Source organism: Pterocles gutturalis, unplaced genomic scaffold (assembly GCF_000699245.1).
Source record: "Pterocles gutturalis isolate BGI_N339 unplaced genomic scaffold, ASM69924v1 scaffold33628, whole genome shotgun sequence".
Taxonomy (NCBI): Eukaryota; Metazoa; Chordata; class Aves; order Pterocliformes; family Pteroclidae; genus Pterocles; species Pterocles gutturalis.
The window spans coordinates 1-26,577 of NW_010126749.1; the positions used below are offsets into that span (position 1 = coordinate 1).

Here is a 26,577-nt window from a genome sequence, read left to right on the forward strand (position 1 = left end):
GCGAGCCTCGGCTGCCGTGCGAGGTGGTTGTCACCAATGCTTGGGGCAATTCCGAGTCGATGCGGAGCTTCAGGGAAATTCAGAGATTTGCCGTGGCTGGCTTGAACGCCGTGCGTCTCGGTGCCGTCAGGCTCGCTGACTCTCCCCTCGGGGACTTTAAACAGTACGAATTTCTCAGGTTTCCATTAGACTTTAAAATGAGAGTGTTAGCTTGCAGGTAATGCTGAGAAGACCTCCAAGGATCTTCTCCGTCCTTACATTACTGGGCACACTATCAGCAATGGATCCGCAGCTAGCTTTTTGTAGCTTGTCTTGTAGTTTAGCTGAAAAAAAAATAAATATACATTTTCAAGGAAAGAAGAGTATAGCTGATTTGTATAATATAGAAACGTGAGCTACTGGGGAAAGTGTTTAGTTGCAGTATTTGAGGTCCTGCCTGACCGCTGGCTAGCTGGACAGTGCAGAACCCTGCTCCAAGAGCATGGTTCTCTGTGACGTCACCCCTTTCTCTCCTAGTGATGACTGCAAATAACTGTTGGAGAAATGCATCTAACCACTTTTGGTACAATTTGAGGTATTGGAAAGGGCTAATGCTACTGTTGTTTGATGCATGGTAATCTTTAAGTTGTTTCATGTATGTATGTATGCATGCATGCATAGGCAGTTTTCTAGCTTTGACTCGCTAGAAGCACTTAAACATTTTTAAGACAAGTTTAATTTTGAGAATTTTTGTTCTCATGCCAAAAATACATGGGTTTTTTCATGTATTGAAACAGAGACTGGTTCATTGTTACAGACCTGTTAATATTTTGGTATTGAGTATACACGTACATAAAAGATCCCTTTAAAAGTAATGTTTCTGTGCTGCCTTTTCAGGGTGAATTGTTAAATCCTTGCCGCTGTGATGGGTCAGTACGATACACGCATCAGCTTTGCCTGTTAAAGTGGATAAGTGAAAGAGGGTCATGGACTTGTGAACTCTGCTGTTACAGATACCATGTTATAGCAATTAAAATGAAGAAGCCTTGCCAGGTAATTTGCTTCTTTCTTTGTTTAATAAAAAAAGTCTTTCCAGTCATTTTTAAAAACAAAATGGTACTTATATTTATTTAAAGATTTTTGAAAAATATGGTGGAAGAGCCTGTATACTTTGCCAGTTAACACTTGCACCCACTTGAAGTTAGTTTTTAAGACCAGTTACATATTAAAACGTGCAGTGATTTGGTTCTGTTACATACTTCTAGCTTTCGGATTGCCATAGAAATGCTTTTCAGAGAGCGTTAAATTCTGTAATTATATAAGTCATACTGAGACATTACAGAACTTGGATTTCCCTGATTCACTTTCTAAACTTTAAACATGTCTTTATAGTTCATTAAAGACTCAGTCAAAGGTTGATTTCATCGATTCTTCAATCTTGTGGTCCAGAGGAGAGAAGCAAAGAAATCTTCAGTGGCCTGCAGATGTAAAAAAGGGGGTGACTTTTCAGTCTTGGCGCAATCCAGAATAGCAGAATGCTCTTCAAGTTTTGTCTACCAGTAGGTGTTTCAGAGGCTGAAATATGCAGTAACATTTTTCACAGCTCGCTTTTGTCAGCAGCACAACATGCGTGTGGAAGTTAGAATATTATAGTGGTAGCACGTTCAGGGAGAGGGGAGGGGAAACTCAAAGCTTTAGCAGATCTTTTAGAGAAGCCTTAATACCACTTTGCATATCAGCATTCTTTAGAAGCTTAAAATTCCATCCTAGAAATTGTATTTCACACATCTGAAGAACGCATTTAGGAGGATAATTATATCTTTTTTTAGTTTTGATCCTATGAGCTCAGAGATGATGGAGCTCTCAAAGGCCAGAGCACTCAGGTCATTTTTCTGTGCCTGAGTTTGATGGGAGTTTTATAGAAGAGACGTGCTTGGATGGTAATGGCTGTTGTGTGAGCGTGATAAGCATTCCTTGGATGTAGGATATCTCGAGTATTTGCTTACAGCTGTTCAGATTAGGTACAAGTACTTTCAAAGCCAGTTGTGACTTCTTTTTCTTTACGAATCCACAAAGGAAACTTTTTTATAAGCTTTCCTGGATAGAACCTTTGTGATGTAAAAAAGTCATGGCTTCGTAAAATGCTCCAGAAAATGAAGGTGGTAGATTCTGTTTCTATGTAGACTTTACCTAGTGGTTTCACATGGGATTCTGTTTCATCCTTTTGGCTTTTTTTAACCTCTTAAAAATCTTTAGTTCCTGTATGTCCACAGCAAGCTCGTCCATTTTCTAGCAAAGGGTATATCATTATCAACAGTTTGCAATTATAGTCTCTGGAAATAGTTGTTTGACAGCGAGGACATGACACAGCTGCCTGCAAAGAGGCATCTAGTACAGGTTGAGATGTCCCAAGGTAGCCAAAATATCTACACAGGACAGCAGATATGGCATAACTTATGAGAGACTTTGGAACTGCAGCTGGAGGCCAAGTGGGATATTGAAGGACATCTGAAATGTCATGAGACATTTCTGTGGACAACAGAAACAAGCCCTAGTTTGAAGACCAACTACTCAATTTCTGTGGAAAACAGAAGCAAAGAAAAAAGAAAGAGTCAGTAGGTGACACAGTAGACAACAATGTCTGGCGAAGCTACAGACGAAGTAGAAGGAAACTGAAGAGCCAAAAGTTAAATGCCATTCTCTTCATGAGTTATGGCACTTTTTTTTTTTTTTTTTTTTGGGGGGGGGGGGGGGGGGCGGCTTTGGTGAATTTTTTTTTTTTTTTGTTGGGGGGGGGGGGGGGGAACACTGTACTTAAAATATACCTGATTTTTTTCTTAACCCCATATTTCATTTTTATGTAAATTATTTAAGTCTGCCCTTTTTTATTGTTGACAAAATAGCATAGAAAAAGATTTTGTTGAGTTGCATACTTCGCATACTCAAATAATAAGGTAGACATACATACCTAAGGTCAAACTCCTAACACCCAAAAGGTCACACATCTTTTTGGAAGGATGCAGTAGTACCTTTCTCATTCTTCTACACGGAATATTCCTCTTGTAGTTACAGAATCTAAAAGGAGCACATAAAAATGCAGTTGTCTGTGTTAGGGTGATCAGTCTTAAAATGCCCTCACTCCTCTCCCATATTCTTAACTATAGTAATATTGGCCATTTTTAGCAATTGTCTTGGTTTAAGTTTTTGGACACATTCTGAATCATTTGCTTGACTATAAAAAAACATTTTTTAAGATATATTTTCAGTCAGGTTTGCTAAAAAACTAAGGGCTAGACTGTTTCAATATAGAAACAGATAACAACATCGTCATTGAGGTAGCTAATGTGCTTAAAAGTTCCCAAGAGAGTAGCTCACTCCCTCTACAACTAGTAGTCTGCCTCAGTCCATGTTGTCAGAATTGTCTCTACCAGTCTTTTACTTAACTAGATCTGTGTAGGCAGTGTCAGAAGAGAGAAAAAGGATGCTATTTACCTAAAATAAGTGAATTGTCTATGCAGATTTATACCAGCTCCTCAAGTTTGCTATTTCCTCGGATATTCATGGAATGTTACAATGCTTAGGGAGTTAAGAGTAGGAGAATTTTCTGTTTTCTTCCAGAACTTTGGAATAGATGTCAATATTCCATTTAATATCTAACATTTTCTATGGTTTCTGTTGCTTCATGGCAGGGAAAGTAATCCCAAAGGGGGGCCTCTTTGGAGGCAGTACATGCAAGGAACAAAATTTACTATGGTAAGTGACTATTCCAATAGAAATTTTTCCAGTGTCACTTTGTATATTTCAGCAACTACTACTTAATTCACTTTTAAGAACCCAATTCTGGAAACACATGGACTTTTAATATAGGAATAGATCTTGAAACATTAAAAATAACAAATTAACCAATAGGCTAACAGTGGAAGATGAGCACACAAATGAATTAATGATGTTTTATAGAGTGTTTCACAGAGAAATGCAAATTTGGATTTTTTTCAGTATCCTTCTCAGGATCGTATCAGAAAGACATATTTAACCTTGCACTAGTCCATTGACGAAAGTGCATATTGATGTTGCTGGACTTGTTCCTTTTGGCAGGGTGGAATTTGATCCAATAATAGGCAAGTTTATGTTAATAACTAGAAAAAAAATAATGTATAATGAGGGGAGGTGGAACAAATACTGCTTTGGGCAGGGAGTTTTGGAAGATTTTTTGAAACAACTTGAAAAGGAGGCAGAAACTTTAAATGTCTGACTTGGAAATTAAACTCACATAGAATTCCATTTTAGATTAACAAAGAGAAAGAAAGCACAAGCAGAAATAATTTTATATTGGTTTGTTAAGCTTTATAAATTGCACAGATGTAAGCTGTTAACAAATTAGTTCACTAGACTTGCAGGTACGCATGAATGTGTACTGAAGAATGTAAATTCTCTCCTAAGATTCAGGAATAATGTTTAAAAGTGGAATACAGTCATGCACAAGTTGAGAAAATATTCTTCGGTGCTAAAACCCACCATTTCTATAAAAGTGAGCAATAAATATATCTAGAGAGTAGCCTTTTCTAGACTGTTACTGTAGTCTGTCATAAAATAGTATTATGTTAGATGTTTAATATACCCTGTGCTTCTGTTCATTAAAATGTTATATTCTGGTACAGGTGAACTGGACCTGTTCCAAAAGTGATACAGTGGATTGGTGTGCTAATTTAAAAGCTAATTGCATGGCAATTCAACACCTTTTCTGACATCAGAAAAAAACACAAACCAGTTATTTAAAAAAAGCAAATTCTTAACTGTTAGGTCTGATTTCTTAATATAGACAAAAAAAATTAAGGTAAGCAAGTATGTAGTTACTGGAAGTGGAATGTGGCTCATGAGTTCAGTGATTTTCAGTGGCCCAGGTTGTGATTATTAACATTTGACATATTCAGAATAAAGTGTATTATGTTCAACAGCTTTTGTGAATTACAGGTTCAATTTTTCAAGTCTTGTTAATGTGAGTAGTCCTCACTCACTTGAGTTATCTCACTGGCATCAATTAGATAAGCATGAGCAAGACTTTATAGAGGACTGCATCTATGTGTATGCATGTTATATTAAAAAGTGCAAAAGTCAAGTTCTTCAGATACTTCAAATGGAGGCCAGTATCCAGAAAAAATATGTGGTAAATGTTTAGTAAAAGTTATTGCTAGTGACTATGCTCAGCTGGATGGAAGCATTTACTTTTTAAAGGCATAACTAAGAAGGGGAAAGGGTGAAAGCTCTAATCTCCAGTTGTGCTTTTCAAACTACACTATGTACTAACAAAAATGTACATTACAGGCTGCTGTTACATTGCCTGTGATGAAGGTCCAGGAGGATACATCGTGCTGTTCACTATGTCAAGGCACACAAAGAAGAAAAAGGATTGTCCCAATCTTGGACAATTTACAAAGAAGTTTGAACAAGAGATAAGGGACAAGTCTATGGGGATATATAAAACCAGTTGTCTTTGTACACTCACCGTTTCTAACTATCACTGAGTTTTTGGCATCTGAAATAGGATGAGTTTTAAGATGCCTCTTGAAAATAAAATAATGATGCTTTACAGGCACCCTTTGACTGTGAAGACAGCATGGAAGGGCTGTTAGAAAATGAAATACTTGGCTGAGATTGAACTGCACATAGATGAGATTCAATGTCTGAGTAGTCATTAAAAGGTAATTAGTATGTCAGTAAAAGCCTGCAAGGACTTTAAACATTAAGTCAAGTTTTTTTATTTTATGTGAGGGGGAAGAGAGGAACCAGCATAGTGGAGAAAGAAGGGCAGTATCATGGCCAAAGCAGTGGACTAAAAAACATTGTATTTGAAGCAGTCTTGTGGTCACTGAGAAAATTACATTTGTTATGAGCTTAAAAGCTGTGTTACAGTAATTAAGAAGTATGATGAAAGTGATGATGAGAAAATAAATTTTTACATATGAATGGTCTTAGATATGTTACATAGAAAACACTCACAGGTTTTAGAAATATTGTGGACAGTAAGATCCAAATAAATATTTAAATTTAAGATAATTCCTGGGTTATAGAACAGATTAATGGCTTGGAGGATGAATCCATACTGGCTGAGGAAGGCTGGGACATGAAAGTCCTAGAGATTTTAATGAACTTGTATGCATGGGAAGATCTGTACAAAAGGTGGTAGAAACAGTTTAATATTTTAGTTTTGACAGGAGAGAGAAGTTTGAAACAGAAAAGTAGATCTGTCAGGTCGTCAGCACAGGTACAGTAGTTGTACTTCTCACACTCATTTCCTAAGCATCTACTTTTGGCTACTTCTAGGGACAAGTTACTAGACTATGCAGGCCTTTTGATTTGATACACGCTGAGCTGTTTCAGTGACATGCACTGGGTGGATGCTGGTATTTATGACCAGTTCTAAGTAGTGCGCTTAATGAGTTTAGAAAAAAAAAGAATAGCAGAGAGGCCAGTGGTGTCAAAGTTGTGGGTTTTTTCTGCGGTGGGAAAGACAAAATATATTTCCTGTGTACTTTCTGGGAAATATCTGAAGGTAAATGAGAGACTGAAAAAGAGATTTGGGGTAAGCGAGTGGATCGGGAGGAAAGGCAAAATGAAGTCACTGGTGCAAAGTAGCGAGATTTTAGAAGAGAGGACAGTAAAAATTTCACCACTGATGGAAAGGACAGAAATGCAAAAATAGAAGGCATCAGAAAGAAAATGATAAGGGATAATGAATTTCATGTTATATTATGTTTTCTTTGTTTTCCTGTAATAAACACACAGAGAGAATCAGGGATAAAAGGAGTAGAGAGCTGGAAAATAAAGGCAGCAAATAGGTGTGTAGATGAAAGTCAGTTAAGCTTGAGAAATACATTTGGTTAAACCATTCAGATGAGAGAACAAATTTGTCATGGAGCAAGTGAGCAGGCCACTGGTGCACTACTGGCATCCTAGGAGCAAAATATGTGGCTGCTAGCATATGGAACTGAAGGAGTGCAAGACAGACATTAGAGTGGGAAAGAGGAGCAGAACTCTAGAAGGTTTATAAGGGTGTAGAGAGCTGGTAACTAATGACAGGAGATGGAAGAATTATCAATACAAATGATCTGAAAGTCATGAAATAATGAAGAATAATATGTCAACAAATGAACTGGTTCTATCACAGTGGTAGTTGGGTAGGGATAAAGAAGAACGAATAACAAAAGTCTACATATAGACCTAGGTGAAAAGCCAATCAAAGCCAAGAATAGCCATTTTGTTGACTACAAACAGTAAACCATATTTGTAAATCCAATGAGGAGAAATGATATTCATCTAAGAGGTCAGAGTAGTCATCAGGATGGGAGCTGAAGCCATCAGGAAGGAACATGGGGGATTATAAAGACAGTCAAGAATTGAAATTGGAAGGATGAGGTAGAAAGGAGTTGATTTTGTTTTAGAGAGTCATATGAAAGAACTGAGAATGAGGAAGGGGGGGGGGAGATTTAGGTCAGAACTGCCAAAAACTGGAAACCAAATGTTTGAAACCTATGATTCCATTCAGAAACTTGGATGTTCCTAGTCTAGTCAGGATTTAACAGTGTATGGCAAAAATTATGCTTTCTTGCTGGTTGAAATGGATGAAGATTGAAATGGTGATTTAGAAGGTGTAGTTAATATTTGGGATTTTGCTGCAATGGCTGGAGTGCCACCAGCAAACACCTGAGATCTGCTTTCCTGATTCTCTGTATGCTCACACTTTGCTAGATGGAACATTTGGTGAGAGCTGGCATCTCTACCGATGGAACTCAGGAAATCTGTTATTCTTGTCAGAGCATCAGCTACAGAATTCAGGGAGCTAGACAAGGCACTCTGGTGCTCACATCTGTCTATTTAAGATAGGAGATTGTCAGTAAAAAATAGATTAGGCAAAGAAATATTGATTTTAAAATAGAGAACAGTTTTGTACATGTGGATAGTGATTTTAAATTAGTTCTCTTGCACTCACTTAGGCCATTCTGTTGGACTTCTAAAGTGTTTACTAAGGTAATGAAGTAACTACACAAACTAAATAAAACAGAGCATGTTTTTTAAAAAAGAATAGCTTTAAAGTTACGTAGGTGTGTGCCCTTTGTATGTTACTCTTTTATTTCCTATTACTTAGTGAAGAAGCAATTGTTTTCTTGTATTATTTTGTGAAATGTGCAAATGGTGCTCAGGGCAGTTTGTCTGCTTGAGTGGGTGTGAAACAACAGCACAATGTAAACTCTAAACTGTACTTGGAAAAAAGTTTTAATTACAGGTGTCATCCTGATCTAGTGGTAAAATGTCTAGATACATAGATTTAAAGAGTGTCATTATCTTGGTGTATTAAATAGTGGGTTAACTATTTCAGGGAAAAAAGTGGATTCCTTTGAGCCTAAGATTCTCATGGGGCAAAATGACTAGCATGAGACATGGTGTCAGATTGTTTTTTGGATGAAATATCTTGAATAGAAGTTATTACTGGAATTATAAGCATAAATTGCATATTTACAACAGATTCCATTAGAAAAACACATCCCAAGGTTAAGGGCAGTGTGAATGGGAATCAAGGTTGCTACATATGTATAGTTACTGCTGTTTTAAATGCTTAGGATATCTAAGTAAACAATGCAAGGCTTAAGATATGGTGTGGAACCTGCATTCAGGAACCTTTGAGTTACTGGGTTTTGTCCTGATTATTCAGGTCTTTAATTCCCATCAACAGAGATTAGTGAAAAGCATTGCAACCAAGTACTTGTTGTTTCAGCATGCTTCTTCTACTTCTTAATATGAAATCTTGTTAATAAATAGTAGTGCACTGCTTTTATACCTCTTAGCTATGATTCCTTAGGTCATGCTTGTTTGGCAATGTGAGTAACCTACCCTGGGCACCAAATACCACCATAACTTCCTTGCTTTTCTACCAGTCATGCTGTGTCAGCTGTGAAGTACCACTCTAGTTTTTTCCAGAACTGAAATATGTCAAAGAAAGTTTGCTTTATTGAATTCATTTTGAAACTTCCTTTTGATGCCTCTTGGTTTTGAATGTTTGTCAGTTTGCACTGAAGTCTTCAGTGCTTCATCCAAATGACTGCCAGTGCAGTCAGCCTCTCATGCATCACGTCCTCATGATAACCTCCAAAAGGCTCCTTTCTTCCTTGTTTGGGTTCAGAGGTACAGGCTTCAAGTCTGTTTACTTAAAAATCACCTGGCATTTCTGCAGTGCTGTGTCCTATGACCCTGACTTAGCATATCCGAAGTGTCAATAAGAAGCCATGTCTTTGTCCCAGTGTCACCTCTCCTTTTTCATGTTTCCTTAACTTTGCTGATGAATTGACCGGGTTATCTAAGTACTGAGCCATTGTTGCCTCTCCCATATGAATCCCTAAGGATGTCATCTTTGGTTATGACATTAAATTTGTGACTATTTCTCTACTCCCCTCAGTAACTATGCTGACTACTTATTTTTTGATGATACTTAGTATCTAAATTGCCATTTTCTATAATTAAGAACTATATCTTATACGTTTTCAGATCTTAAAAATGGAGTAACTGGGTGATCATAACCGTGGCTACCCCAAACTATTAGAAAAAATATGATTACTGATTCACGGCTAGTTTGTAGCTGTGATTATGTAGCAGCACCTGAAAAAATTAAGGCAATTGACTTTTAAAATTTTGCTATTTATTAGATTTTATTAATAACGTAATTAAAATAATAATTATTAATAATTGTAGTAAGTGTACATCATAGCAATACTTATAAATGTATTGTGCATGTTTTTATATAAAGTTTTAATTATTATACATGATATGTAATATGTAAAACAATTATAATAAATAAATCAGTTAATTCTTCCATTGGGACAAATTTTCAAGCCGTATATTATTTACCATATTAATTTACATAGTCTAACATTTTATAATTATGACTAAATTGTCTTCAAGTGAAGATCTATTGCAAATTTAATTGGTTACAGGATCAATCTAATTGATTTGCTAATCTAATAAATTACATTCTAATTGACTTTTAGAGCAAGTTCTGCCAGATTTTGTACAAGCCAGAACCCAGGATTGTAATCTTGGTGATTGCATGCTAGTAGATAATATCTTGATATTCCTGGCATGCTGCATTTTACCTTGGCCCAAGATACAGGTAATCTTGCTTAGGGGTTAGACAAAGCAACAACCTTACCTCTGAACTCAGGATACGTTTCTTTAGTCTTTTTGTTGCCCTCAAATCCAAAGTTTCCTTTGTTTTATATTTTACAAAGAAGCATACAAATCCAAAGTTTCCTTTGTTTTATATTTTACAAAGAAGCATATGGAGTTAAGATTGTCTCTTCCCTCGTATTGTGTGTTGTCCAGATTTTCACATGAAATTTCTGTTCCCATTCTGTGAATTACTTTTTGTTCGGAGCCAAAGAAGCCAGAGGCCAATATCTGTAGTCAGTTGTTTTCTGGTGTGGTTGTACCCTTTGCTGAAACACATCATTGCCATATAGCAATAGGAAAAAGACTGGCTTCTTCGTGCCTAACCAAGGGTACAGAGTTGTTTTGTGCCAGAACTATTGTGAAGTCCCTGATTCTCAGCTGTGAATAATGTTTCTGCAGGATGCAGGGGAATCCAGTGACAACAGAAGGTGATGCAGTACTTGATTTGATGTCTTTGGACATAGACTGCCTAGAAGCAGATATCAGAAAGCAGTGAATACTGTGTACTTTAAACAAAATGTTGGTAATTGATGCTTTACAACTTAACTGTGCTTATCCAATTGAATTGGTTCTACATCCACATTCTCTGGCTCCCATCATCTAACCATCATTTTGTATTGGGCCTGGGTTAGAAAAACATATTAATACTTAGCATTTGCTACCCCTTTTACAGTACTTAAATGCTTTAGAAGAGTATTCTTGCAGTCTTTCAGTCAAGTGGGGACTCTGAACTCTAACATTCCAATTATATGGCATTTCTTCCACCTTCACATCATTTATGTGGTTCTTTTCCAGGAAAGGCCTTTCCATGGCCTCTTTTTCAGCATCCAGAACCCACTGAAATAGACCCGTGTCAGAAATAGGTCCCCATGCCTTGTACCATAGTCAAATCATCTCCCCTGTCATCTCTATGGAGGTGATATGAATAGAAGAATCAATTTCATTTGCTTTCTCTTTGGTTCAGTGAGCATCTGTGTATTGTATGGGAACTGGAAGTTTTCCAACAAATTACTTTGAAGTAGTTCTACTATTGAATATCCTGAATACCATGTGAATCTCAGTTATTAAAATAGTATCTTTAGAGGTTTATCTCAGATGAACAATGGATTTGAGTCAAGGTCTCTCACAAGGGAATACACCAACCATTAGAGTGTTCTCAGATAAACCCTCCATGTTTCCTCTTTTATGGGTTGTAAAAATTATTTTATTATTCATAGAGTGAAAAAGACAGAGATAGAGCAGTCAGCACTTTCAGAAAGTCCAGCTAGCAGATGAAACGTGAGTTTCAGTAAATGAACTGGAATTAGTACTTGAATACTTTTGATAAGATGGATGAGAAGACATCAAAACCAGGTGATATACTGACTGGTAGCCAGGGTATTTTTGTGGAAGGGGCTTTTTCTGTCCCTCCATGCTGAGCAATTTTTTTACAAATCTTTGCTGAGTGTGTTAATGAGCTGCATAATCTTAGCCTCATGCTCAGCATTTTTTTTCAGTTAAAAGTATTCAACAGTTTTAGCTAGCATTTAAAAACAGTTCCTTTCCCAGGAGAGAAGGACAAAACAACTCCAGAACCCTTTTTGGTACCATCTGTTTGTGTCAAAGAGAAGTACAGAGTTGTATAGGCAAAACATGGTTAACCCTCCTAAGTGACTAGACAGCATTGAAATTGTTAATAATCCTTCACACAACTGGTTTATAATCTCGCTGAGACTTACTTCCTCTCAATAGTTGGAATAAATGTTAGAACGAGAATAAATGTTAGTAATTACAATAAATGTTTTTTTCTCACGTACCCATAACATGACATTCTATGCTTGAACTGTTTTCAGATTGCACATCATCTTTAAGCTACAGAGAAGGCAACAACCATGGCAGTCTTTCATTTCCTCCATTCTTTCATATTTAATTTTCAGATAATATTGCCAAGAGTACAGCTAGGTCGCAATGAAACTCAGTAGTTCCAACAAAGGTGGAACAGAAATTGAACAGTTCCTACTTTACAGCAGGAACAGTTTTTATTCACCTGGAGTGGTAATTTTCATTCACTGACTTTCACCAAATATACACATATCCATGGAATGTTCAAAATACTGGCGAACGAAGCCACTGAACTAGACTTAATTGCTTAGAGCCTCATGAGCTAACAGCTGACTTGAGAATAATTCACTTTAACTGGACATATTTCACACAGATACATCTCCACAATGCACCATGACTTTTTAGTATTCTCTGACATATCTTTTAGGCAGAATTTGATCCTGGTAGGTTGTCAAGCAATTCTCAATGAAAAGTGGAAATCAAGAATTAGAAAAAAAACCTACTTGGTACAAATAGGACATATAGCAGGTTTCATATTTTTGTTTCATATGTTTTTAGGTGTTGAGAATACTATATTAGTTACTGTGGAATGATTCCTGGTTCAAGTATGCTCATTATTAAAGAGTTAGCCTTTCTTTTGAGACTGGTTAAAATTACAGTCCTTATTTTAATAGACCGGAGGATTAGCAGACAGGATTAATATGCTTATTTTAATCAACAGGAGTTGATGTTTCCAGAAACTCTGAATGCCTCAAAGTGGAGAGAAAGTTCACCTTCATGTACCGTAAAACTAAATGACCCCTTTCTGTCTCTAAGAGAGTTAACATGGTCACAAAATGGTCCTGTAGTCTTGCATCATTCCTTTCATTTTTTGGTCAGCAGCAAAAGATAACTTCTAATAATTTTCCAGAGGAAAAATAATGTGAAACTAATACAGTTTTCATCACAGCTCTGCTTGTGGTCTCAGGTCTTGATTCTGACATCATTTTAAAAAATCATAAGATAAAATGTTAAAATATTCTGCTTAACAATGAACGTGTGAAAAATAGTAAGTCTGAAAGATGAATGTAAGGGAATTTGAAGTTTTTGTACATTGCTCAGGATGTCCAGGCTTCTGGGCATTCAGAAATCTGAGGTGTAGATGTTCTACTCAGTTGTATACATGCAGTAAACCAACACTTTCAGGAACTATCAACTAACTTGCTTGTGTGGTGCATATGTTGGTACAGTCTTCCAAGCAGACTAAGTTACATACAAGCCAAACTATCTGTATTCCTGAGCTATCTGACACATGAAAAGATAATGGGTATTATGACTACAGGCACTCTATGTGTTAATAATTTATCAAAACAGGTAAGCATTAATGGCGAGCTGCAATTTTTGTGGCATTGATTCATTTTCAATAAAAGGACATAAAAATAGAAGCCTATAGCCAAAAATTCCGTTTCAAATGTTTGTGTGTGTGTGTGTATACTCAAAACTATGCAGATTCTATCCAGGCTGGTCAATAAGTCAACAATATCACTGTATGTTATATCATTTAGTCACTGCGTTCTTACTGCAAAGCATGTTAGAAAACGTAATTATCTAATCATCTAGACTACTAACAATAAGAAACGTGTTTCAAAAATGGTTTGTTGGACCTAAATCATTGTATTCTTTTGCTCCTGCAAGAGTTTTATTCATACATACACAAACTGCAAATCCTATTATGCATAATGAATGACAGGGAGCTTTTTCTTATCAGAGCAGTCCGATTCTAGCAATCAGAGCAACCTAGCAAAAACTTCTTGAAGTCATGTAATTGATATGTCTTCAGGTTAATCATGTTATATTGTAATAGGTCACTGCCTGCAATTTTTAGTTACTTTTATGTAAAATATGCTTTCCAGAATGATAAGAGGGAATGAGAGGCTTCAGTAAGAGGTGTCTGTAATAAGCTGTGTTTCTGAGAGAACCAAGTAGGGTAACCCCAACAGCTCTTTGGTTTAAGAAATTTTGTTGGATTACAAACTGGGACAGTTGAAACACGTACAGCTGGCGAGCCGTAAGGAAATCTCGTGTGTTCTCAAGGATGTAGGAAAATCTGCAGTTGCGTTGCAGAACATTTTTTGTGTAGTATATTCTAATTACAAGCACAGACTCAGTCGGTACTTTTTAGATCACTTCTCTGCCATGTATTTTACAATACTCCATGGACTTTTACAAGGCACCATTGAAAAAAAGCCAAGTTAATATTGCTTTATCCCCAAGATGTCAGATCTTTGAATATTTTATCCAGCTTTATGTTTGTAAGGACATGCGTATAACTGAATTAACTGTATTCTTTAACAGTCCATCAAAGCAATACCTTTATTCCAACTTCTGGAAGTCTCAGCCTCAAAAAACCAAGAAATTTTGCAGTATTTCTGCTTGACAGAGCACTTAGGAAAAAAAAGAGGAAAATGTTTCTGGAATCATCGTTGGAACTACAGCATACCATTACTGTACCAGACTTTCAAAGAATTAATGAAAAAAAGATCAGTGGTAAATAAAAGACTAAAAGAGACAAACATAATGAAGTGTCAGTAAAAGTGTAGCAAGTTTTCAAGGGACAGACAGTATTATATTAAAATCAGAAGCATGAATTGTATTTCGTTAATGAAGGCACCATTTTCAAAGGAAGATTTCATCATTGTATACTAAAGTAAATTGTGTTCCTTTCATGGGCAACAGGGACAGCATGGTACATCACAACACTACAAGTGTGACAGGAAGGAATATGAAATGGGATCCTATTTCACAGAAATTTAAATTATTTTTTTTAAAATGAATCTGTCTTTGAAAAATTCTTATAGTTATTATTATAGTTAGCTAGATACAAAATATTTAAAATTTCTTTCAATTGCTAGTTTTTAAGTAAAAACGGTAATCTTTATAATAATATTTATTTTTGGGGGTCATGTACTTTAAAGAAGGTGACACTAAGAGGCTGTATAGATTTTTCTAACTTGGCAAAATACTTAGCTAAAAGAACTGTTACTGATTATGGAATGTATAGTTAGCAAGTGACAAAAACAAATTAGGAAATCATAATATAATTTATAATCATGAGCAATTAAGAGTTGTGAGAGTTTATATGAAGAAAATTAGAAACACTTTTATGGAAATAATGGATTTAAATTATGGCACACTAATAATGAGATCATTCATTTGGAATGTTAAATAATTCAGTCTGTTAAATTCTAAATGCAATTTCTCAGCATTAACTATTGCTGAATTATTTTTACTGCATTATTTTTGTGACCTTTTTATTGTAAGCCGTTAATTTAACATTAAAAGGTGAAGTGATTAAACAACATGTATCAGGGCATACAATAAGGTAAATGATAATGTGAAATCAAACAAAGTTTAACTGAATTTTGATACTATAAAAAGATCTTATTCTTAGAAAAAGAGTCTCCTGTTCCTGGGTGTGTATCAGAGCGTGAACTCACGCATATTAGCTATCCTGTGAGACTTCAAGTAGAAGAAAACAGTGTGACCACAACTCGAGTTCCTATTCACAAGCCTTGTTATGAAATGCAATGCCACCAGACAATACAGTCCTATGTAGTTGCCTAATACTTACCATGGCTAAGTAAAGGACGGAACCTTCCAAAATTATTCGCATGGGAATACTGTCATAACTACAGAATACTTTCTTCATTATGTGAAAAATATGCCTGTCTCAGTAAGATGTTTGCTTTTTTTTTTTTTAATTTGTACCCAAACTCAAAACTTATGGGAAAAAAAATCAAGACATTAATTTCCCAAGAGGCAATCTCAGACTGTTTTGAATCAAAACTGATTGGAGGCGGGTCAGGAGGAAATTTCAGATGAGGTAAGTTAGCCAGCAGGAACATCCAGAGTCTTCTTGCCATTAGCACTAAGGAGAGACATACACAGAAACCAAGGTCTCCAAACTGATCGTATATTAGAGCTTAATACCAATCTGTCCTACCCTGTCACTCTTAGAGTGCTGGATCCTTATGGCACACTGCCTAGCACTAGGAGGTAAATTAGCAGTTTTGCATAAATCTTTCTGGGCCTCTTGAATGCCTTCTGTCTTACCCACACAGTTCTTCTTCCTCTATCTACTGTGGGATCTCATCAATTAGTTTAATTTACAGATTACAGTAACAGAGTGGTAACTTTCCTAAAATGTTTAAATGGCTTTGTTATTGCTGACCTTCATATGAGGAAAGGGGAGGACAACAGCTTCTTTTGTAGAAGAAAGGCAGTGAATACCACAAAGGCCAAAGTAGATGAGTAACAGAAGAAAACCCCCATTTGGGGTTCTTTGTTGTTTTGTTTTGTTGTGTTTTGTAACTGTTCTTTGATTTTGAAAGGTAGAGAAGTTAGAAACTGCAACCTGTGAAGTACCTGAGCATTTTCGCAGTAATTGGGGTGGCTCCCCTTCCTGGCTGGTAGCATGCTAATACATTGAATCTTTGGAATTACTACATTTATTGAGGTTGAGAGATTCAGTTCTTTGCGTTCTTGATAGACAATTCATCTGATCAGGAGAGTAGCAGAATAACTAGAATAAATTTTTGAACGGATGCTAGGAAGAGGTGAGGATCATATTTATGTTTCTTAGGACTTTCCAAGGTCAAGCTTTTCTAGAAAGAAAAAGTTTGGGTAAGCCAACAAAAGCTCTCATGAGATGGAAAAAGATGGTTGGAGTGGTTGGTTCTGGTTGGGAGTGGGAGATAAGAATAGAAATTGGTTTTCAGACAACACCAAAATAAGGGGTGGGCTTTATATCTAGACTGCATGCTACATTACTTGTTCCAAATGTTTAGACTACTTTTCCTTCTGTTCGCTGCTATCTTTGCAGAATAATTATGAATAGCATAAATTAAAAAAAAATCAAAATAAACTGAAGTGAATTTAGGAACTTCTGCATTGCTGAGATTGCACTGTAAAAAATCTGCTGTTTATTTCAGTGTTATAACAGTTTTTTCGATTTATTGCCAGCTTCTTCCATGAATTTGACAGTTTAATATTTTGTGACAGTTAAAGCTTTGCTTCATGTAAATGTACTTTGATTTCAGGCATTCAGAATAAAATTATTACAGGCCTGTCTCACAGTGATAATGAAAGAAGATAGAAAAGATACATAACCAATAGCATTTTTGACAGTTTTCTGCTAAGTCACACTATGTGGCTTCACCTGAGAAATGAAAAATAATTTTGTTGAACATATCTCTATAGAGTCTAAAGAGAGGTATGAATTTCAGTCCTGACATTTAAATCCTGTATACAAGTAATATTTGAGTCATGAGAAGCTCAAAACATTCTGTCATGCATCACTTGTTAATGGCCTTCCTTGACCTTATAAAAAAAAATTCTAAAAAAGGAAATTATTATCCATAGTTGCTTTACAAAAAAAAAGGTATTATTTAATATGAATAGCCCCATTCCAAACCCTGATGTTCAATGAAATAGATAGTATGAGCTTAATAAGTTCATTGTAAGAGGATAGTATTTCAAGATAAACAATTTACAAATTGTTACACAGCTGTCTTTTTGTACTACTGTATTCAGAAGGCTGCAATGAGAGAAGGCGTGCAGCACCAGATGTGCAAAGTAGGCAACAGCAGAAAAGTTAATGGAAAAAGCTGAAAGAGACAAAAGGGGCAGAGGACCTCGTTGCTCACTGAGCCTCTTAACAGTGGTACTTGATGGTAGGAAGAGACCATAAGCTGGAACCAAATATCCAGGATCAGCCTGGATATAAGAAAAACATTTTTGAGCCTGAGGACAGTCAAAAGTGGAACAGGTTGCCCCGTGAGGCTGAATGGTCTCCGTTCTTGGAAGTTTTCAAGGTCTTACTGAATAAAGACCTGAGAAACCTGGTCTGATGTCATCACTGACCCTGTTTTGAGCAGGAAGTTGAACTAGAGACCTCTCATAGGATGCAAGAATAATTCACAGGGCTATGATCATACAGTACTGGGTACCCAACTGCTGGTAAAAAAGAGAATGCTGTTATAAAGTAACAGTAAAAAGGAAAAATTATTGCCAGATGGGAAAATAAGTAATAGAGCCCTTACTTCAGTAGCTTTTTCTCTGCTTTTTTATAACTATATAAGGGGGCAGGTATGTTCAAATTGGGAACAGGAAAGATGTCTGTCTACAAAGTCTGCATACTAATGCTGGAATAGGTGATGGGGCTAGAGTGGGTATTCTCCCAAGCTAATTTAGACAGTTATGGACAAGAAAGACCATGTACGTCAAGGGTAGTCTGTTTTTTTATTTATGCTGTGTTCTGCTTTTTTGGCTCCCTATTTTAACAAAATTTTATTTCTATTCTTATCTTGACAGAATTCAATAAGCATTCTATTTTATATTTAAGTCCTGTCACACTGTAAATCTGAGTCACCTCACATACAGAGGATACAGCCTTCCCTGGAAAGGTGGATGTAATTGAGGTGCACTGAAAAGAAATGTTCATGCTACCTAAATTCAGGGCTCCTCCTGAGTCTTCAAGTTCCTTACAAACTAGGCTGCAGGTGTATCTTCATAATGTTAACACTGGTTAACCCAGCTCCCTTGGTATGTCTGGAGATGATAGCCTGGAACTTCTTTGATAAGCAGTAGGAAAGTGGAAAATGGCCTCAGACTTGAGGGGGGTGAGATGGAAAAGAAAGCTGTCACTTTCAACTTGTCACACGCACATAAAACATACTTAAGATTGTCTTCCCAAGATTTTTTTTTATTCTCTTCATTACCCTACAAATACGAAAGGCTGACTTCCATTCCTAAGACTAAATCTTCTTTTGCCTATGTATTCCAAATAGAAATAAAACTACTAACTCTCCTGAAGTTCACAGCTAGATGGTGGTGATAGTCATACTGGTGGGGATGGGGAAGCAACTATCAGTTTCACTTTAACTAAAAGTGAACTAGGTAAAAAAAAATATATAAAATGTCACTATCAAGGATATTAGTAAAGATCTATGAAGACATGTATAAATATTAAAATAATTTCTGATTTCAGGAAAAAAATGAGTTGAATGTACAATCACAGAAAATAACATTTTTATCTTATACAACTTTGTTTCTCTTTTAGTGGCAAAGCATTACTATAACACTGGTTGAGAAAGTGCAGATGGTTGCTGTAATCCTAGGATCTCTGTTCTTAGTAGCAAGTGTGACTTGGCTTCTATGGTCAGCCTTCAGCCCTTATGCAGTATGGCAAAGAAAGGACATCCTTTTTCAAATCTGCTATGGAATGTATGGTTTTATGGATCTAGTATGCATAGGTAAGCTCAAAATCTTTGAACAGCACAGACTGTGGTTTAAGACTGTGACTATATCTATTTTTCTAATTGGTCACTCTACTCGATCACTCCAGTTCTTTGCAGATTTATTCTCAGCTGGTACCTGTGGCAGATACTGCTTTTTACAGTGTTACAAATACTGTAAAAGAGAAAAGAACCAAAGAAATGTTACTCTCAGATTCATCAAAGTGTCTCCCCAACATTTTAGTGGTGAGAACAGAAACAGTTTAGATTTATTGAAAAAATAGATGGCTAGCAAAGGTCAGGAAGTTAAATAAATGAAAATAGCTAAGATATTATTAATATAATTAGTAAAATTATGTGCTGTCAAGTCTTCTACTGATGCCACTTTGCATTAAATTGTAGCATCATGAAGTGCAGAAGAAGCCCTTGAGGATGCCATAGAACTACATATCCAAAATTAAGTTGCACAGACTTACATAGGTGCTAGTAAAAGAAAAGAACAGAGAAGACATGCATGAGTTCTTTGTACATCATAAACAGTTACAAAATGCTCTAACAGTGCTAACTATAATGCATTACTATATTATTAAAAAGTCTCAAGTCATTTAGCTGAAATCTCATAAAAGAAAATGCAATTTATTGCAAAGCTATTTTGAATGGTTTTGAAGTTTCTGAAAATATACTGGACCAAGAAATAGTAACTATAAATCCCTTTAGTATTTGATAAAACAACCTTGAATTGACTGTTGGAGTAGCTATGATTATTTGCAGAGAAAATTTAGTAATTGCAGTAAACATTAAACCACATTCTCAGAGTTGCAATTCCAAGAAAATCCAGAAGTTAAATGCTACCCGATGTTTGCTTTGAGATTTCTGAGGGAGAAATGTTGATGTTATCCCACATAATATGTGTAAATTCAGAAGGACAATGCTGAATTCTGCTCAATAAGGTGCAAAGAAACAGAGTGATTCTTAATATCAAGGCTTTTGCTCCAACCATAAAGCCATATCATCTTTTATTGAAACCATCCCATTACTGTAAGAGTATTTCTATTTCAGCTGGATCAGCAGTTCTCTTTAATTTGTAATTTTTCTAAGGGAAGCCCACTCTGGAATATTTTAGAACACAAGCTTTCTTCTGTGAAACCAACTCTTCTCAGATGGAAAAATTAACAGAATCTAGGTCTCTAATACGCTGGATTCAGTGCTCAGCTTTTAAATGAAAAAAGGGCTCAGCTGCATGTCCTTTTACATGCTGATTCCTGAATACCCCTTTTTCCAGCTTAACACTCAATATTATTGAGTTTTTTGCTTTTGTTTAAAAAAACGCTAAGTGAAGACAAAATGTGCTTCAGGCATTCTAAACTTTTCATTTATGTAGAATTATGTTTTTTCACAAAGATTACAATTGTAAAACATTTACTTTGGTATGGATCAACTAGTTGGAATGACCAGTTATTTCAAACTATTTCCATTTCTTTTGACTGTTAAAACACCTAGATCAAATTAATCTCAAAATCAATTGAGATCATCTGTGGGTGATCAGAAATGTTAGTGTATTTATCTGTAGAAGTAAACTGTTGTAAAGCAAGCCTTCAGTAGATGGGTACCTGTGGTTAGGTGTCTGCCTTTCAAGCCAGCCAGGCTCAAGCCAGCTCTGGAGTGGAAGCTGCTGTGCCTCACGTGGCTATGGAGCTTCCACCCTCACCAGCACCAGGCAGGAGCAAAGGAGATGTGCAGCTGTCTTCACCCACCAGATAAACTGACCTGCCTGTAATTACATAAATACATATTTTATAGTCCTGTCATAAATAATACATGAATTTTTTAATGTAAAACTGACTATAATTAAACACATTTGGACACTTCCATAATTGTGAAGTTCAGTGCAGATACGACTTAACAGTTTGCTAAAGTGTATCTGTAAATTCAGAAAGCTGTATGAAGAGTTTTGGTAATTGTAGAATTCTGATGATCCAGATTAATTCAGCCCACTTATTCTGCATATGATTTCAAGTAATCTGCATTCTGTAAGCTTGTAAGACTAACAGATCTTGTAACTCTTGAAAATATTTATTAATATATTCAAGTTTATTCACTTTTATTTTTTCTTTCATCATAAAGTGAGGGATTTTAGACTGATAGATTTAATCTAAAACATTCAAAAAAAGTTCTCTAATAGATGGATGTAATTATTACTCATGAATGATTAAAAAAAAAAACCCCAACACTGTCCATTATGCTGATGACTTCCCAAAGGCATTAACATATGATTTTACCATTGCGTATTAAATATAATCTCTTGTATCACAAAGCTTGTAATGCTTACAGCCAGTCACAGTTCTCAGTATCTCCTCTCCTCTCATTTGTGTTTAGTCATCCACGGCATTCTCTTTGTTTTCAATGGGATTTACAGTGAGTGAATACCTATACTCCCACTGGAATCTCTCTTTATTTCAATGAAAAATCTATGCAGACATATGGGTTTTCCTGTGCAGCACATATTTCAAGACAAGTGCTTGAGTTACTGGTGGTATGACTAAGGCTTATTTCAACTGCCTTCAGTTATGCCTCCATATAGCTTTGCATAAACAATATGAATATTTTTGGTAATTTTTGAAGTGTAAATATCCGTACTTTTTGAAATGTTTTGTTATAATTTTTAAAAGCGCTTTTCACAAAGGTAGTGGCATATTTATGTGACATCTTTGAAAACTTGCACATATTAATTTGTTTTCCCAGTAAGTGATTTACATACCATAGATAGCATACCACCAACTTTCTTATCCAGTAAATTACATGTAACTTGTATTTTAATTCTTGGTCTTGACTATCTTTTCACCAAAAGAAGCATCCCAAAGATTACAGCTCACCAATACAATATGTTCTATTCATTCCAGTATGCATATTTTATTGGTATCCATTCTTTTTCTTGTTCCACTCTAATTTTTTTTCTAGAATTCAAATTTCTTCCTAACAGGATAATCTTTTTTACTTATCAGTGTTAATTTCAATCCTATAAATGACTAGTTTGTACATTTCTGCATCTAAGATGGGTGTAAAGCTGTTCTCTCTAAAACTTGTTGATGGTAGAAGTTTCCCTAAGGCAAACCTTTAACAATTTAATCAAGTAGAACAACTGCCTGTGAAACTCAGAACTACTGCAGTGGCAGTGCTAAGATCAGACCATCTATGCAGGGATTACCGAAAAGAATGAGTTCATGAGTTAATATGAAAGGAAAGAATTAATAAACCCCTTATTTAGCCACTGAAGGACAGTACACCAGATCTTTGCCATTCTACTTTCTAGACTTAGCAATTATTTCCCATAACTGTGAGGTCATATAATTTTATATATTTTCACTGGAATATAATCATAACTACTAGTCATAAGTGATTCTAACATGAACAAAACCTCTTACAAATAATAACGTCTCACTTGCAATCCCGCAACAACAGTGCAGCTCCTTTAGAGCATGGACAGCAACTGTAACATTGCAGTGGAAACATGAGTGGTGCCAGTACTACCTATGGCAAGGGAGTAAGAGATGGGAGCCAACGTGAGGTGCGAATAACCCTCTAAAAGGCTTTTTCTTCCCCACCAAGGAACTTGAAGCCTAACAACATTCATGTAACTTCCTCAGTTTTAAAAATGTACAGGCTGAAGTTATTTATAATGAACGCATCTAGCTGCACTTAATATTCCTCAGAAAGTTAGTCTTTCACTAATGCTAAAGCACTTTATTGGTTTTTTTTTTTTTGTTTGTTTGGTTTTTTTTTTTATCTGTGGACCCTAGAATAGGATTAAGAAATGTAGTTTTGTCCAGTGGTTAAGTCTGTTTCTGAAAGAGGTCTTTTATTCCCTGGTAAAAGTTTGTGATGTTTTGGGGAGTACCATTCCTAAATGATTATGAGTAAGATTAGTGTGATAAATAAGACAACATTGGAACCCAATACCACAACTAAGAGGAGTTGCCTTCTCATGAAGACGTGGTAAAATTTCAAGTGTAAGAAATCCTTTGGATAGAGTGAAAGCATCTCATAGTACTCAGCAATAGAAGAAAAGAAAATTATGATCTTCCCATAATCCTATTGTCTGGATCCCACTGCAATCACTACATCTTACAAATAAATCCTGAAGGTCAAGTCTTCTTAGAGCCTTTAGGACATTTTGCCAGATCCATCATCCCAAAACTCTGTTTCTTGTAGATGTTAATTGGATAGAACATCAGAACAGCTAACAGTAATGAATTCTAATGCTTCTTCTTGGGATCATCTGGGTCAAGCAAGTAATTTTTTTTTTCCCTAGGACTGTGCAACAACATCCTCTGTGCTGTTGAAACCACAGTATTTGGAACAAGTCAATATTATTCATGGATTTCTCTATCATTGCTGTAGATTTGTCTATCATTGCTTAAGAAAAAGAAGACTCTGCCATTTTCTTGCAGCTTCACTTTAGTGACTAACTACTTATATTTTGAGCATCAGAACTTCTTTGGAACTGGAAAATCTCCAGCATTTAAATGTTACCCAGATTTTCCCTTGTTTATGGTCATGGAACTGTTGGTGCTGAGAACGTTTTTCCCCCTGGCCCCTGGAAAATATCTTTCAAAGAGACAAAAGATCTATTAGAATTCTTTTGCCTCTTCTGCATAGGTCTTTTTCAATCTGCAGTTTTATCAGATGGGAACCAAAGCTTTTTATGGGAGGAATTATGAAAGTGCTCCTTTTGTCCTTGAGCATTGACAAATGTGACAAATTTGTTTCCAGCCTTGCAATATTTGATCCTTTTAGAGCTTGTGTCAATAACAGATTTCACTTTAAAGAAAACTTATTTTCCTTACTATTGTTGAGAAAACTTTGAAAACATAATTTCAGTAAATCCTGAAAGTTCAAAAACAGTAGAGCTCCTTAAAAAAAGAAATCCTATGACTTTTTCTGTCATAACTTTGGGATGATACTTTTGATTGTTTAAATGTACTTCATGCATGTCAATGATCCTTTCTCAACTGCTTCCTTCTCTATTCTGAAATATGTTGTTTAGGTTCCAGGGGAGGGCAGGCAGATATAAAAAATCTTTACATTGAGGTAAATGGGTTCTCTCAATTTTGATTCATCACAGTCTTGAGGGAAATTGAGCCAAAGAATGCTATGATCCAGTGACAGGTAGAAGGAAAGTTATGCTCATCTCCCTTATCACCCTAGAAGAAACCCAACAGAAAAAAAAGGGGGTGGGAGGAATCTTTGTCACAGCAATAAAACTGTGGCGTATTTGGCTTGTAGATTTTGTGCATGATCAAACACATTTATCCTTTTTAAGGCAATATAGCCAATCTTGAAAGTGCGTTTATGTATTAACACAGCCACTAAACTTTTAGAACAGGTTGCTTTATACATACATCTGAGAAGATGAAGATAGACGTCTTGCAATCAAGAAAATTTTTCCAGTAAAATACTATGCTGATAAAAAATATATTTAGAATATTTAACATCTAATTAAGTCTATTGTGCTAGCTTTGCTCTATCTGATGCTTCAGAAAATTCTAGGCAACTTGAAAGCCTTGCAGAGATGCTACATTTGCTATCACGTCCTTCTGAAAGCAATCTTTATGTTTCTCCGTCTTTCAAGTGTAATGATCTCTAAAAAAGGCCTGAGTAGGTATTGCTAATGATTCTGCAAATGATTGCACTTGAAGCTGAGGTTTGCTGTTCATATAAATGTCCTGATCATCCTTTCTGCTTGCGTCTTCTTTCCTTGAATGTCTCCTTTCTGGTATCAGTTAACCCCACTAAGAGACCTCAGACACTTGAATCACAATTTCATCACGTAGGAACAGGTGATCTACACTCTCTTGGGATAAAGGACTATGTGACACCACAGATCATATTATAGATGTGGCCATGTGTAGGAAAATTTTAGGCAAGAAACACACTGGACAGAAAATTTCTAACTGTATTTGGCTGGTTGAGGAACAGAAGAAAAACCCAATAAGGCTGAAGCCCCATGTGTCTCCCTAGTAAATCCATATTTGAAATACGTACACATAAAGAGTGTGTATATAAATACATATACATATTTACACACAACAAGCAAAGAAGAGTTTCATTTAAGTAAATAAATTGCTTGCGTGCATAAAATAAGCATAAATATCAGCAACATAATAAGCTCCTAAGCAGGTTGTTCTGTTGAGGATTCTAGACACTCTATATTTTCCTTGAAGGACCTTCTAAGAGATTTCCTGGGTCTCAACAAAAAAAGATGTTTCTTAACTTTTGTCTACTGAATTTTGAAGAGAAAGAAGAAAGCCTGTCATCCTTCCTGTGCTCATCATAGTTAATAATAACATAACATTTAATTTCTTCTTGCTCTACTGAAGCAAGACAGGAATCTCATTATACTTACAGCTGTTTCAGGTTTTCATAAATATGTGCTCCCAAGTTGAACTAAGAATGTGAAAACAGTTAAATTTCTTTGTCTCTGTACTGATTTCTACAAAATGCTCTTAAACAAATTTAAGACCATCCTGTTCATTACAGAAGGTCTAACTTAAAGATCTACTTAAACCAGTACAAATCTCAGTAAATAGTACTTACTTACTATGAACAAAGATAACACTAGCATAAACAGTCAATTTACAAATCTGCCTGTAAGGTTCTTTTATATTGGCTTACCTAAATACTTTGTTCAGGTAGGCATGCTCAGATTATTCGAGTATCAGTTATGTTGAGCTTTCATTCATAACTATTTTATTTCCTCTACATGCTCCTGCCTCCCAATATTAAACACATGGATAACCAGTTATATTACATATGTAAAATTTATTTGAATTATCAGAGTTACAAGTAATTTAATAGGCTCTGGCAATTACCAGATTCACTACATTGTAGTACATCTGTATTTGCTCTCAAAATGGTATCCACTGACATTTTGTACAAGCTAATTTTTTTTTTCTTTATTTCAGGACTGATAGTACATGAAGGTGCATCTGTTTATCGAGTGTTTAAGCGCTGGAGGGCTGTGAACTTACACTGGGATGTGTTAAATTATGATAAAGCCACAGACATAGAAGAGAGCAATCGAGGAGAACCCTCAGCAAGAAGGACATTGTGGTTACCGCTGACTGCATTTAGAAACAGAAGTTTAGTTCATCCAACGCAATTAACCTCACCAAGATTTCAGTGTGGCTATGTATTGTTACATCTGTTCAACCGCATGAGACCTCAGGAAGATTCATCAGAAGATAATGGCTCTGGGGAAGTAGTGATGAGAGTGACTTCAGTGTAA

At 35.8% G+C, this 26,577-nt stretch overlaps 1 protein-coding gene across 1 annotated transcript; it reads left to right on the forward strand.

Annotated features, from left to right (window-relative positions):
* Window positions 1–59: 59 nt before the first annotated feature.
* MARCH11 (membrane-associated ring finger (C3HC4) 11) lies at window positions 60–26,577 on the forward strand. The gene is made up of 4 exons (XM_010079080.1): window positions 60–125; window positions 877–1,032; window positions 19,118–19,310; window positions 26,255–26,577. Exons 1-4 carry the CDS (start codon window positions 60–62, stop codon window positions 26,575–26,577), a joined length of 738 nt encoding a protein of 245 aa, XP_010077382.1.